The sequence below is a fragment of the Chiloscyllium plagiosum genome, unplaced genomic scaffold (genome assembly GCF_037043375.1).
Source record: "Chiloscyllium plagiosum isolate Xiang-an unplaced genomic scaffold, Cpla_swu_hap1 HiC_scaffold_4, whole genome shotgun sequence".
Lineage (NCBI taxonomy): Eukaryota > Metazoa > Chordata > Chondrichthyes > Orectolobiformes > Hemiscylliidae > Chiloscyllium > Chiloscyllium plagiosum.
In genome coordinates, this window is record NW_028270142.1 from 117,507,623 (window position 1) to 117,521,849 (window position 14,227).

Below are 14,227 nucleotides of genomic sequence, written 5' to 3' on the forward strand. Positions count from 1 at the left end.
TTCTCTGAAGCACATCATTTGCACCGATAATACTTGCCTGAATTGTACATGTAAAAAGTACTCAAGGGGATGAAAGACTTTCATGTTTAACAGCAGGGCACTTCTTAAAGTAACCAAGACGGTTGTAGTTGTTGAAGAATGCCTTGGTGTGTCTGGTTCTCAATATGTCAGCATGTCATAAAGCATACCAATTCTATTTCCTCCCATGTCCGTGAGTCTTTTCAAACATCCAGTTTTGGAAAGCTCCAAGCAGAGTTCAGATGAAGTAATGGCCTAGTAGTATTATTGCTACACTATTCATCCAGAAATTTTCCAAGGACCTAAGTTCAATTCCTGCTATGGCACTTGATGAAAATTGAATTCAATGAACATTTGTAATTGAGTGTGAATGATGACCAAGAACCCATTTTCAATCATCAGGAAAGGCTCACGCTGGTTCACTAAACTCCTCAAGGAAGGAAATCTGCCATCCTAACCTGGTCCGGCCTACATGTGACGCCAGATCTGCGGCATGTGGTTGATTCTCAACTTCCCTTTGAAATGCCATTCAGTTGTGACAATTGCTATGAAAAAAGAAATGAAAGCAGGTGGACTACCCGCCGTCAACCTAGGCAACAGAAAAGAACAGCAGCAAAAACAGCCCTATCAACCCCACACAATCCTGCATATTAATATCTAGAGACAAGTGACAAAATAGTCATAGTCACTGCATCATACCTTACAGACAATATTCCAGACACTACTATCAACATCCCTGGAGTCGTCTTTTCCCACTGGCAGGTCAGAGCCAGCAGAGTGATAATGCAGTCATATATAGTCAGGAAGGAGTTCCCCAGGAGTTTCCAACATTGACTCAGGACCTCATGAAGTCTCATGGCATCAAGTCAAATATGGACAAGGGAACCTCCTGCTGATTACCATGTACTGTTCACCCTCAGCTTATGAATCAGTGCTCCTCTATGTTGAACAATGCTTGGCAGAAGCACTGAGGGTGGCAACGGTGCAAAATGTTCTCTAGACGGGGAAGTTTCAATGTCCACCATCAAAAATGGCTCGATGGAACCACGGCTGATTAATCTGGTCAGGTTCTGAAGGACATAGACTTGTCTGCAGCAAGTGGCGAGACAACCAACAATTGGGAAACAAAGTACTTGACCTCATCCCTGCCAATCTTCCTGTTGAAATGTGAAGGCAGGATTTTGTCTCCATGACAGTATCAGTAAGAGTGACTGCTACATAGTCCTTGTGCAGACAAAGTCCTGCCTTCACATTGTTAATACATTATGTTGTGCATCAGCTCCAGACAGGAATGTTCTGCAGCAATTCTCCAAATGTCCTCAGACAGGTCTTTTGAAACCCATAAAAATGGAAAGAACTGCGGATGTTGACAATTAGAAACAAAAACAAAATTTTCTGGAAAAGCTCAGCAGGTCAGGCAGCATCTGTCGAGAGCAATCAGAGTTAATATCCAGTGACTCTCCCTCAGAATGCTTTTGATGTCATGGAGATATCTAAGATAGTAAGCAACATTGAAAATGATTGAACTGTGGAAACAGGTAATAGTACATTATCTACGGATCACTTGATCCAAAACATTAACTGATTTCTCTCCACGGACTTGCTGAGCTTTTCCAGCAATTTGGTTTTCTTGCAGTGTTCCATTATCCTGTTTCTACTGTTCAATCATTTCAATGCTACTTACTATCTTAGATACCTCCATAACATCATCTTTTAACAGCTGTCAATACAAGCTGATAAACCCAACTTCTTGGGCTATGGGAAGGCTGTGGATTTAGGCTGTTCTGTGGCAGGAGAAGCCTTGGTGAGTTGTTGAAGTGAACCTGCGCAGTACTGAGTTTTGGATTGAATTTGAATTGAATTGAATTGGATTTAATTTATTGTCACGTACACCGAGGCACAGTGAAAAGTTTTGTCTTGCAAGCAATACAGGCAGATCACGTAGTTAAATAGCATAGATAAGCATATAATAGGTAAACAGTGACAAAAACAAAAACACAGGTACAGGCAAATGCGAAGAGTTTGTGGGTCCATTCAGCATTTTAACATCAGTAGGGTAGAAACTGTTTCGACCCTAGTGCATTTGTTCAGGCTTCTGTACCTTCTCCCTGATGGTAGATGTTGTAGAAAAGCATTGCCAGGGTGATATGGATCTTTGAGAAGCCTTTCCTTGACAGCGGGCCCAGTAGATGGATTCTATGGATGGGAGGTTGGCCTTTGTGATTGTCCGGGCCTAGTTCACCACTCTCTATAACTGTCTCCAATCTTGAATGGTACAGTTACCATACCAGGTAGTAATACATCTAGACAGAATGCTCTCGGTGGCATACCTATAAAGGTTGGCAAGGGTATTCGCCATCATGCCAAATTTCCTTCACTGCCTGAGGAAAAAGAGATGTTATCGGGCCTTTGTAACCAGTGAGTCCACATGAAGAGTCCAGGAAAGCTCCCAGCAGCTTGACACTCTCCATTTGTTCCACCTCTGTGCTGTTAATGTTTAAGGGGACATGAGTAACATCCAGCTGAAAGTCAGTAATGAGTTCTTTGGGTTTGCCAGCATTGAGAGCAAGTTGTTCTCAGTGCACCATTTTTCCAGGTCTTCCACCTCCCACCTGTAGTCTGTTTCATCATCATATGAAATTCGACCGACTATGGTGATGTCATCAGCGTACTTGTAAATGGCATTAGTCTGGTATTTGGTCATGGGTATGCACTAGGGGGCTGAGTATGCACCCCTGGGGGGGTGGGGGGGGGGGGGGGTGGGGGGGAGTGTCCAGTGTTGAGTGATAGTGAGAATGAAATATTGTCCCAGTCTTCGCTGATTGTGGCCGTTGGGTCAGGAAACTGAGAATCCAGTTGCAGAGAGTGGGGTTTAGTCTGCTGGATTCTGCAATTTGCAAAGATATACTCCTGTTATGGATTATCACCTGCTAGGAATAAATTTTTATTTTACACCCAGAATGGATAAAGACCAAAAATACTTCAGTGATGCAAGGCTAAGCAGCTGAAGAAAAATGAATTAATTTATTCCCTCCCATTCCACAGTTCCAGAAATAAAACTGCAAATGTTCAATAAAGTGGTTGTGCCATCGATGACTAAAATATGTTTACATTCTCCTTGCTGTCAAACTTAATTAAGATAATGGATGTAGGTTTGCTCGCCAAGCTGGAAGGCTTGTTTTTAGACGTTTCATCACCATACTAGGTAACATCATCAGTGAAACTTTGGATGAAGTGCTGGTGGCATGGCCCACTTTATATTTATGTGTTTAGGTTTCCTTGGGTTGGAGATGTTATTTCCTGGGGTGATGTCATTCCCTATGGTGATGTCATTTCCTGTTCTTTTTCTCAGGGAGTGGTAAATGGGATCCAAGTCAATGTGTTTATTGATAATGTTCCAGTTGGAATTCCATGCTTCTAAGAATTCTCATGTGTGTCCCTGTTTGGCTTGTCCTAGGATGGATGTGTTGTCGCAGTTGAAGTGGTGTCCTTCTTCATCCGTATGTAAGGACTAGTGAGAGTGGGTCATGTCTTTTTGTGACTAGTTGATGTTCGTGAATCCTGGTGGCTAGTTTTCTGCCTGTTTGTCCAACGTAGTGTTTGTTACAGTTCTTGCAAGGTATTTTGTAAATTACATTAGTTTTGCTTGTTGTCTGTATAGGGTCTTTCAAGTTCATTAGCTGCTGTTTTAGTGTGTGGGTGGGTTTGTGGGCTACCATGATGTAAAAGGGTCTGAAAAGTGTGGCAGTTGTTTCCGAGATGTCTTTTATGTAAGGGAGAGTGGCTAGGGTTTCTGGATGGGTTGGTGACGATTCACCAAGGCACATTCACCGCCGCTGATTAGCCACTGCCGGTTCACCACCAACATTTCTCCACTGGGGTCGTTTGACCTCTGGAGACTATTCGCCACCGGAAATATATATATATGTACTGATTGTTTTCCCTCCCGTCTGTTCTTTCATACTTCTCAGTCCCCTTGATTTATACAACAACATAATACATATTGATAAAAAAAGAGGTGAAATAAATATCATCCTATTGGTTTATACATAAAAATGAGTTACAAACACTTGTGGTAGCGAATCGTCCTCAGCGGCCAATGGGTGGTGGCGAAGCATCCATGGTGGTGAAAGGGCAGTGGCTAATCGGCAGCGGCGAATAGTCCCATCCCGTTCTGGACATGTTTTGTCTGCTTGTTTGGGTTTGTTGCTGAGACATTGGTGGACTGTGTTCATTGGGTACCCAGTCTTTTTGAATACACCGAACTGGTGATTTTCCTCTGCCCTGTGTAGTTTATCTGTGCTGCAATGTCTGGTGGCTCATTGAAATGATGTTCTAATACAGCTTCATTTGTGGATGTTGGGATGATTGCTTCTGTAGTTCAATATTTGTCCATATGTGTTGTTTTCCTGCAGACGTTGGTTTGAAGTTCCCCATTGCCTGTTCATTCTACTGTGATATCTCGGAATGGCAATTTGTTGTGGTTTTCCTCCTCTTTAGTGAATTTTATGCCAGTAAGGGTATTATTGATGGTCTTGAAGGTTTCCTCGAATTTGTTTCATTTATCCATGTCATCCACATCGTGGACCCAAAGTTTGGGTTGGATGGTTGGCAGCTATAAATCTTCTCAAAACTTGTTAGTTAAGATAAAGTTTAAAAAGTTGAATTTGGTTGTGCTTTCACAGTGTCCAAAAGTAATTTGCCAGTAAGGAAGGACTTGAAAAATTAGCTGACTCACACTGACTGAGGCCAGCAGAACAGAATGGGAAAAGAAAGAAAATCACAGGGCTTATCAGTTTTTGCTGGCTGTAATCCATATTGAGCTAGTAGGAGCAGATTTGTTTTTCTGAGGTCCACAATCAGATAAATGAAAGGTTCAGACTTACTTTTTGAGTGGTAACTGGCAGAGATGATTAACAACTGCTTGTTTAAATGGTCAGCATCTGAGAGAAGTTGAATGATCACTTCTTTATCTCATCTGATAAAGTCTTTTGTTTCTATTCTTTTGTCATAGGGACTATTTTATAATTTGCCCTGTTGTAAAGATGGCTGCTCATTGGGCCAACAGAACACGTGCCAGTACCTTCATGTACCATGTACCAGGAAGTCTTTCTCAACACAGGTAAGGCTTAAAGGGACCTTCCAATATTATTTTAATTTTCACTATCATGATGTAGTATATTGAGACTGGCATTTATAGTCTACTCATAATTAACCTGGTTGGCCTTCTTTTTGTAGTGCTATCAGTTCTTGTTTAGGGAAGGAAATCTGCCGTCATCACCTGTCCTGATCTACCATTTGACTCTAGACCAACAGCAATCTTGTTATCCCTTAACATCCTCTGAACCTTAGAGAACAGCAGTAAGTATTGATCTAGCCAGCAATGGTGACATCCCACGAATTAATAATACAAAGTTAATACAAATGATACTAAGTTGCTAGGCCCCTTCAGAGAGTAGAAAGAAGTTACCCATGTTTGTATAGAACTTGACTAATGTCGAGGCTTTAAAAAATTATTTGCTCAAGAGATATTGGCATTGCTGCGTAGGTCAGCATTTATTGCCCTTTCCTAATTGGCCCAAGGGCAGTTAAGAGTCAGCCACATTGCTGTGGGTGTGGAAACATATGTAGGCCAGACCAGGTGAGGATGGCAGTTTCCTTCCCTCACGATCATTGTGGCATGAGTTTGATTTACATAACAGCTTGACAGCCATCAGAGTATTGGTAGGTGTGAACTGATCTATTTCAGACCATCATTTTCATATGTTCACGTGATTCTAAAAGTAAAAATAAGATTGGAAATTCTGACCAAGATTTTAAAATGGAGGAGCAGCTGTGGATGGTGAAAATGATCAATAAATGCCAACGCATCAAGGAACCAGCTGCAACCCAACTTCCTGATTTTACTGAAGTGCATTGTGCTGCTTACAATCATAGACTCATTGAGGTTTTACAGCACAGACAAGGCCTGTTGGCCCATTCAGTCCATGCTGGCCATGAAGCGTCTTTCTGTTCTAATCCCAGTTTACAGCTTCTGACCATAGCCTTGTATGCTAGCTGTTTCAATTGCTGATCTAAATAGTTCTTAAAATAGTTTGTGTGTGACTTTCTTGCATTAATTGTTCAGTTAGATCAGCATGTCAACTCATATCCAAGATTAATGGTTGTATTCATCGGAGTTTTTGAAAATCTCCAATAAAGGAAAGACAAAACAGCAGGAATATGTGCAGGTGCTGAGGTAGTGGTTTGGGATGGAAATGCTGATGATGTGAGATGAAGGAGGACATACTGCAATAAGTACTCATGACCACAACTGCTCCCTGACCGACAGAATGGAGAGTGTTTCTTTTGCAATAACCTTTGCTAAGAGGTTGTTTTATACACTTTTAAGGTTTTCTCATTCGCAACAGAATGAGTAATGCTAATAATGCTTCAGAATAGACCTTTTATAAGGACTAATATGACCATAGCAAGCTACATCAGAGAGCTGTAATACACAGCAAAGTGGACAGAGCAAGGCAGAGAGTAGCAGAAAGTAATCAACTCAGAGGAGTCCCTGCCAGCGAAATGGAGCAGCTCAGCTCCCTTCACAGGCCTGAAGTGCAGGCCAGAATGTTATACCCTACAGGAGGAGGCTGTCAGGTGGCCAGAAGGTAAAAATGGAACAAATAATGGCATGGTGTTACCATCTGCTATGTTTCTTTCTAGGACTTTATCAATGGTTGGGAAGATATTAGGCCTCTCACTCAGCCTTTGTCCAAATGAGTCTGTTAGCTGGCCAATTAATAGCCAGTTCAAAGCCTTTACCCACTGCAACCAATGGCAGGGGTGCCCACACCATTGTGGCAAGACAGCCAGGTAAATCCCAATTTCCTCACTTCAGAGAGGGCTATTCCTCCAGCGGAGAGACGCCATCCCTTCCACATTCCCTTTATATCTCCCTAGGTTTACAAATTGTGGAGCATCTCCCCCACTCCACACCACCTTGCATTGTCTGCCTGGCTGACCCTGGTCAGACACCTTCCAGTCCAGCCTCCAGCAAAAATTCCTTCTCTGGATCTGGCAGAAGACCCAGCTGTGGCCACTGCTCTATCTAGCACTCTGCCACATGGGTGCAGAAGGCTAGATCTCAGCAATTTACTGTCGAACAGCCTCAAAATCCAACTGTGGCTGCCTTTCTTTCCAGTCCATGGTCAGACATACTGCAAAATGCAGCCTGTTGTTTCTCAGGAAACTCACATTCCTAACATCGGGTGATGGCAAACTTCTGTAACCTCAGAGAAGAAGATCCACTAGCGGCTGAACCTGTGTTACCAGCGGCTAACCAAGTCACCAACACCCTCAGCAATTTAGCACCCCCATACTTGCAGTGCTGTGCTGGAGGCATGTTCAACATCTGTCAGTTGGTGACCCGGAAATGCAAAAGACAGCCGACTGATGGGGTGAGCGTTGTGAAATTTGCCAGTGGGTGGTGATGCCAGTCAGAGTTAGCTGAGGCTTGTCTCACTGGCTAATTTTCACCAATACAGGGTTTTAAATATCTTCCTGTGTTGCATTCAGAAGCACAACACTACTGCTGATCATCTTCTGGATAATCTCCAAATGCAGTTTCTTCCTGGCTGTTGGTTTTCTTTTTGTATTCCTGAGAGATAGTAGCCAGCACTTCCCCGTCCCCCCAGCTCCTCACAACACTCAGCAATATATCTAAGGAGGCATCAATGAATTAGGTCAAAGTCTTTCAATGTTTCAAATCAGTTGTTGAATTTGTTCCTCCTTTCCCCTCAACTTCAAATTCTCCAAATTTTATCTCTTCATTAGCTTCTTAAATACTGCAACAGGGACCATCTTCTGAAGGTCCTCTGACACTGATTATTAGAAACAAAAGTAGACTCTTCCGATAATGAAATAGCTGAGTTAAAAAGATAGCCATAAAATGCATTCAGGTTTTCAATGCAGATCCTCCTGAACCTACCAGATCTCCCTTTTAATACTGAAGGTTATTTTGTTGACTGGGTTGCTGTGGGAGTATGCCAGCTGCCAACTCACACAGTTTGGTGGGAGATTTATAGCAAGTGAATTTGCAAAGGCATCCACCGAGCTTCACACTGAAGCCAAGAGAACTGGGTATAAATGACATATTTTTCCTCTTCTCTGGATGTTTCCGCAGCTGTTCTTCCTGAAATTTCAGGCAGATGAGCACCAAAAATCCTGACAAGAATGTGGCCCTTATAGTTCCTAGAAACAGCCCCTGGATTCAAGCCAGAGAGAGGATTTGGCTTTGTGTAAATTAGATTTCTGGACTGATGATTTTCACATGGCTCAACACCACTGCCAAACTGACATATATAGACTCTTCATTTGACTTGTGAGAGGCAAAGTTTCACTCTTTATATTATGGAATTTCATAAAGAGTGCAGAAGAAATTTATTAGGATGTTGCCTGGACTTAATAGTTTGAGTTATAGGGAGAGGTTGGACAAGCTAGGAATTTTTCCTATAGAGTATAGGAGACTGAGGGGGAATCTTATAGATGTGTATAAGATCATGAGAGGCATGGAAAAGGTGAATGCACTCAGGGTTGGAGAATCGTGGACTAGAGGACATCAAGTTTAAGGTTAGAGGGAAAGAATAAAAATGAACCTGAAGGGCAACTTTTTTACACAGAGGGTGGTATGCAGATGGAATGAGCTACCAGCAGAAGTGATTAAAGCGGGTATATTAACTATATTTAAAAGGCATTTGGATAATACATTGATAGGAAAAGTTTAGAAGGATATGGGTCAAGTGCAGGGAAATGGGGTTAGTGTGGATGGACATTTTAGTTGGAATGGACCAGTTTGGGCCAAAGGGCCTGTCTCTATACTGTACGACTCTATGACTCTAAGATGAGCCCACAACTTTCCAACTCAGGAGCAAGTTCAAATTGCCTAACATCCCTATGCCAATTGACATACATCGAGGATCAGTTTGTAATATCTCAATTTGAGAATTCTTGTCCCTTGTTCAAATCCCTCCATGCCATCCCCGTCCTGTAACCTACAATATATATCCCTGCGAAAATCCCCAGTCGTCCATTTTTGGACTCCTCCATGTCTTCGGTTTCCTTTATTACACCTCTCTCAGGTGTGCTCTCAGTTGTCTAATATCTAAGCCTGAATTATCTTGTCATCTCTTTCTCTTTAAAGTTGCGAGTTGAACCAATTCTTTACAAAGCTTTTCCAACCTGCCTTAGTCTTTATTTGTTCAGTATTTATGTTCTGATAGTGTTTCCATGAAGCAGCTGTGAATGTTTTACTGCAGTGAAAACACCATCTGTATGTGTATTATTGTTGTGACTGGTGAGGATATTATCAGTAATCTATCATGCAGTGCATGACAGGAGGGGCAATTGTGCATTTCAATGAAAGGACAGTTTTAAACCACAGATCAAAACAGTCAAATATATCATAATGGTCAAATGGTTTATTGGTGAAAGTTGAATTGTACACATCTTGAGTGGAGTTTAAAATTAACACAAAATTAGGAATCCATATTTTGCAAATTAGCGCATCTGGGCTGAATTTGTAAGACCACAACCTTCTAATGCAGAGGTGCGATCATTACCAAATGTGCCAAGTTGATAGTCAAGGGTATTTATAAAGCTATCAAAATAAACTGAAATAACTCCACAGAGGCTGGTACCCAGTCAGCAAGTCACCCTTTATTTACAGATGAAGAGTCCTTGACACTGGTCCAGCTCCCTCAGAGCCAGCTCTGAGTGAACAGAACCGCTGACACTCCTGTTCTTATCTATCAGCCAGGGCTCCCTGATTGGGCCAGATTAAAATCCCTAACTCTATGAGGCTATGAACCTGGCTGACCTTGTTGCAATCATTACATAATCTCTGAAGGAATGGTTTTTAACTGTGCACAATGAGGAAAATACTTTGCTATTTTTGACAAGACCTCTAGGTTGAAGTGTACGATGGGTGAGACTGGTTGCAAAGGGATGCTCAAAGTTAACATATGGTGAGAGTTATGCAGACAGGTAATCGAACAGCTCTGTTTTCGTCCTGACTGAGCCAAGAAGTCTGGAATACTGAGAACTAGCAATTAGTTTTTGGCTTTTTGACCATAGTAAACAGAGCAGAGCACTCATTTGGCAATCTGTGGTTCTGTCCCACCCATTCAATTTTGTGGTAGTATCTTATCCCAAGTGAAAGTACTTTACCAGTGCTGTCCCTGTAGCATCATAGAAATTGACAAGACAGTAAAAGGCCCTTCAGCCTAGTGTGTACACATGGGTCAAAAACAACCACCTAACAATTCTATATCCCATTTTCGAGCACTTGGTTCATAGCCTTGTATTCTTTGACATCACAAGTGCATATCAAATACTTCCTAAATGATTTGAGCGTTTCTGCCTCTACCACTTGTACAGGCAGTGAGTTCCAGTTTCTCACCATCCTCTGTGTGGAATGGCTTTTCCTCACATCTCCTCTAAATCTTCTGCTTTTTAACTTAAACTGAAGTCACTTGGTCATTGATCCTTCTATCAAGGGGACAAATTTCCTCCTGTCTACTGTTTAAGGAGCAGTTGTTGCGAGTGATGCATAAATTTGTTCCTCTGAGACAGGCAAGAAGGGATAAGATTAAGGAGCCTTGGATGACGAGAACAGAGGAGCTTCTCATCAAAAGGAAGAAGAAGCTTATGTAAGGTAGAGGAGGCAAGGATCTAGCATAGCTTTAGAGGATTACAGGCTTACTAGAAAGGAGTTTAAAAATAGACTGAGGAGGACCAGGAGGGGGCACGACAAAGGCTTGATGGGAAAGATTAGGGAGAACCCAAAGGCACTTACTCATATGTGAAGAATAAGAGAATGATCAGGAAGAAGGTAGGGCCGGTCAGGAATAGTGTAGGGAACTTGTGTGTGGAGTTTGAGCAGATAGGAGAAGCCCTAATGAGTTTTTTGCCTCGGTTTTCACTAAGGAACAGGACCTTGTTGTGAATGAGAACTTTGAGGAGCCGGGAAACAGGCTTGAACAGATCGAAATTGAAGAGGTTGATGTGCTGGAAACTTTGGCAAACATTAAGGTTGATAAATCCCCTACACAGACCGGATTTATCCTAGGCTGCTCCAGGAAGCGAGGAAGGAGGTTGCCAAGTTGCTAGCGAAGATCTTTGCTTCCTCACTCTCCACGGGAGTTTTACCAGAGGATTGGAGAGAGGCGAATGTTGTTCCTCTTTTCAAGAAGGGTAATAGGGAAATTCCTGGCAATTACAGACCAGTCAGTCTTGTGTCTGTGATCAGCAAGAATTTGGAAAGAATTCTGAGGGATAAGATTTATGACTATTTGGAAAAAGCATAGTGTGACGAAAAGCAGTCAGCATGGCTTTGTGAGGGGCAGGTCATGCCTCACAAATCTTATTGAGTTCTTTGGGGAGGTGACAAGACAAGTTGATGAAGGTTGAGCAGTGGATGTGGTGTATATGGAGGTTGAGAGTGTGGTGCTGGAAAAGCACAGCAAATCAGACAACATCTGAAGTGCAAGAAAATCGATGTTTTGGGCAAAAGCCCTTCATCAGCAATGAGGGCCCTTCCTGATGAAGGACTTTTGCCTGAAATGGGAATTTTTCTGCTCCTCGGATGCTGCTTGATCTGCTGTGCTTTTCCAACATCACACTCTCAACTCTAATTTCCAGCATCTGCAGTCCTCTCTTTTGTTCTGTATATGGACTTCAGCAAGACATTTGATAAGGTTCTCCATGGTAGGCTCATTCATAAAGTCAGGAGGTATGGGATATGGGGAGATTTGGCTCTCTGGATTCAGAATTGGTTGGCTGACAGAAGGCAGAGAGTGGTAAAGTACTCTGCCTGGAAGTCAGTGGTGTGTAGTGTCCTACAAGGCTCTGTTCTTGGGTCTCTGCTCTTTGTAGTTTTTTATAAATAACTTGGATGAGGAGGTTGTGGGGTAGGTTATTATATTTTCCAATGACACAAAGGTTGGAAGTACCATTGATAGTATTAAGGGCCATTGCAGGCTGCAGCGTGACATTGACAGGATGCCGAACTAGGCTGAGAAATGGCAGATGGAGTTCAACCTGGATAAATGCAAACTTGAATGCTGAATACAGGGTCAAAGACAGGATTCTTGGCAGTGTGGAGGAACAGCGGGATCTTGGTGTTCAAGTGCATTGATCCCTCAAAGTTGCCATCCAAGTGGATAGGATTGTTAAGAAAGCATATGGTTTTTTGGCTTTCATTAACAGGCGGATCGAGTTTAAGAGCCGGAAGGTTTTGCTGCAGCTCTACGAAACTCTATTGAGACCACACTTGGAATACTGTGTCCAATTCTGGTTGCCCAATTATAGGAAAGATGTGGAGGCTTTGGAGAGTGTGCAAAGAAGGTTTACCAGAATGCTGCATGAACTGGAGGGTTTGTCTTACGAAGAGAAGTTGACTAAGCTAGGACTTTTCTCTCTGGAGAAAGGAGGAAGAAAGGTGACCTGATCAAGGTTTACAAGGTAATAAGAAGCATGGATAGAGTCCATAGCCAGAGACTTTTCCCCAGGGCAGGATTGACTGCCACAAGGGGTCATAGTTTTAAGGTGCTGTGGTTCTGTTCGCCGAGCTGGAAGTTTTTGTTGCAAACCTTTCGTCCCCTGTCTAGGTGACATCCTCAGTGCTTGGGAGCCTCCTGTGAAGCGCTTCTGTGGTGTTTCCTCCGGCATTTATAGTGGCCTGTCCCTGCCGCTTCCGGTTGTCAGTTTCAGCTGTCCGCTGTAGTGGCCGGTATATTGGGTCCAGGTTGATGTGTTTGTTGATGGAGTTTGTGGATGAGTGCCATGCTTCTAGGAATTCCCTGGCTATTCTTTGTTTGGCTTGCCCTATAATGGTAGTGTTGTCCCAGTCGAATTCATGTTGCTTGTCGTCTGCGTGTGTGGCTACTAGGGATAGCTGGTCATGTCGTTTCGTGGCTAGTTGGTGTTCATGGATGCGGATCGTTAACTGTCTTCCTGTTTGTCCTATATAGGACAAACAGGAAGACAGCTAACGATCCGCAACCATGAACACCAACTAGCCACGAAACGACATGACCAGCTATCCCTAGTAGCCACACACGCAGACGACAAGCAACATGAATTCGACTGGGACAACACTACCATTATAGGGCAAGCCAAACAAAGAATTACCAGGGAATTCCTAGAAGCATGGCACTCATCCACAAACTCCATCAACAAACACATCGACCTGGACCCAATATACCGGCCACAACAGCGGACAGCTGAAACTGACAACCGGAAGCGGCAGGGACAGGCCACTATAAATGCCGGAGGAAACACCACAGAAGCGCTTCACAGGAGGCTCCCAAGCACTGAGGATGTCACCTAGACAGGGGACGAAAGGTTTGCAACAAAAACTTCCAGCTCGGCGAACAGAACCACAGCAACGAGCACCCGAGCTACAAATCTTCTCACAAACTTTGAATAGTTTTAAGGTGTTTGGAGGAAGGTATAGAGGTGATGTCAGATGTAGGTTCTTTACACAGAGAGTTGTGAACGCATGGAATGCGTTGCCAGCAGTGATGGTGGAGGCAGAATCATTAGGGACATTTAAGCGACTGCTGGACATGCACATGGACAGCAGTGAATTGAGGGGTGTGTAGGTTAGTTTATTTTATGTTAGATGAGGATTAATCCTCGGCACAACATCTAGGGCTTGTTCTGTGCTATACGTTTCTATGTCCTATGTTCTATGTACTGTATTTTGCCCTTCTTAATTTTATATATCTCAATCATGTCCTCCTCAAACTCCTCTGCTCTAAGGAAAACAACCACAGTCTGTCCAAACTAAAATTCTCCAACCTAGGCAACATCCTGGTAAATATTGTCAGTACCCTATCCACTGCTATCACATTCCCTCCTATAATGTGAATTCCAGAACTGAACATAACACACTAGCTGTAGCTTAACCAATGTTTTATACAGTTCCAGCATATTTGTTCTATTGCCAACAATCTGACCAACTTTTTTACTTGAATTCTGCAATCTTCACGTATACTGCATAACAGGTTGTGGGGCCCAGGAGTGGTCTAATGTCTATAAGAACAATAAACATTAGCAGCGGGTGAATTATATTCTTAGCACTGAAGCCTGCTGTATGCCAAATGTGGGATAAAGCAAGGACTCTTAGACAGGCATAGTTTAGCTTCACAAAGGCAAGCACGGA

General features: G+C 42.9%; 1 protein-coding gene across 1 annotated transcript in view; it reads left to right on the plus strand.

Moving 5' to 3' along the window:
* The window catches only part of tg (thyroglobulin), a 367,649-nt gene that overhangs the window by 307,264 nt on the left and 46,158 nt on the right, over positions 1–14,227 (plus strand). Inside the window, exon 47 of the mRNA XM_087985879.1 lies at positions 5,033–5,140. Within this exon, the coding sequence (XP_087842005.1) occupies positions 5,033–5,140 (108 nt within the window). The remainder of the gene's footprint in view (positions 1–5,032; positions 5,141–14,227) is intronic.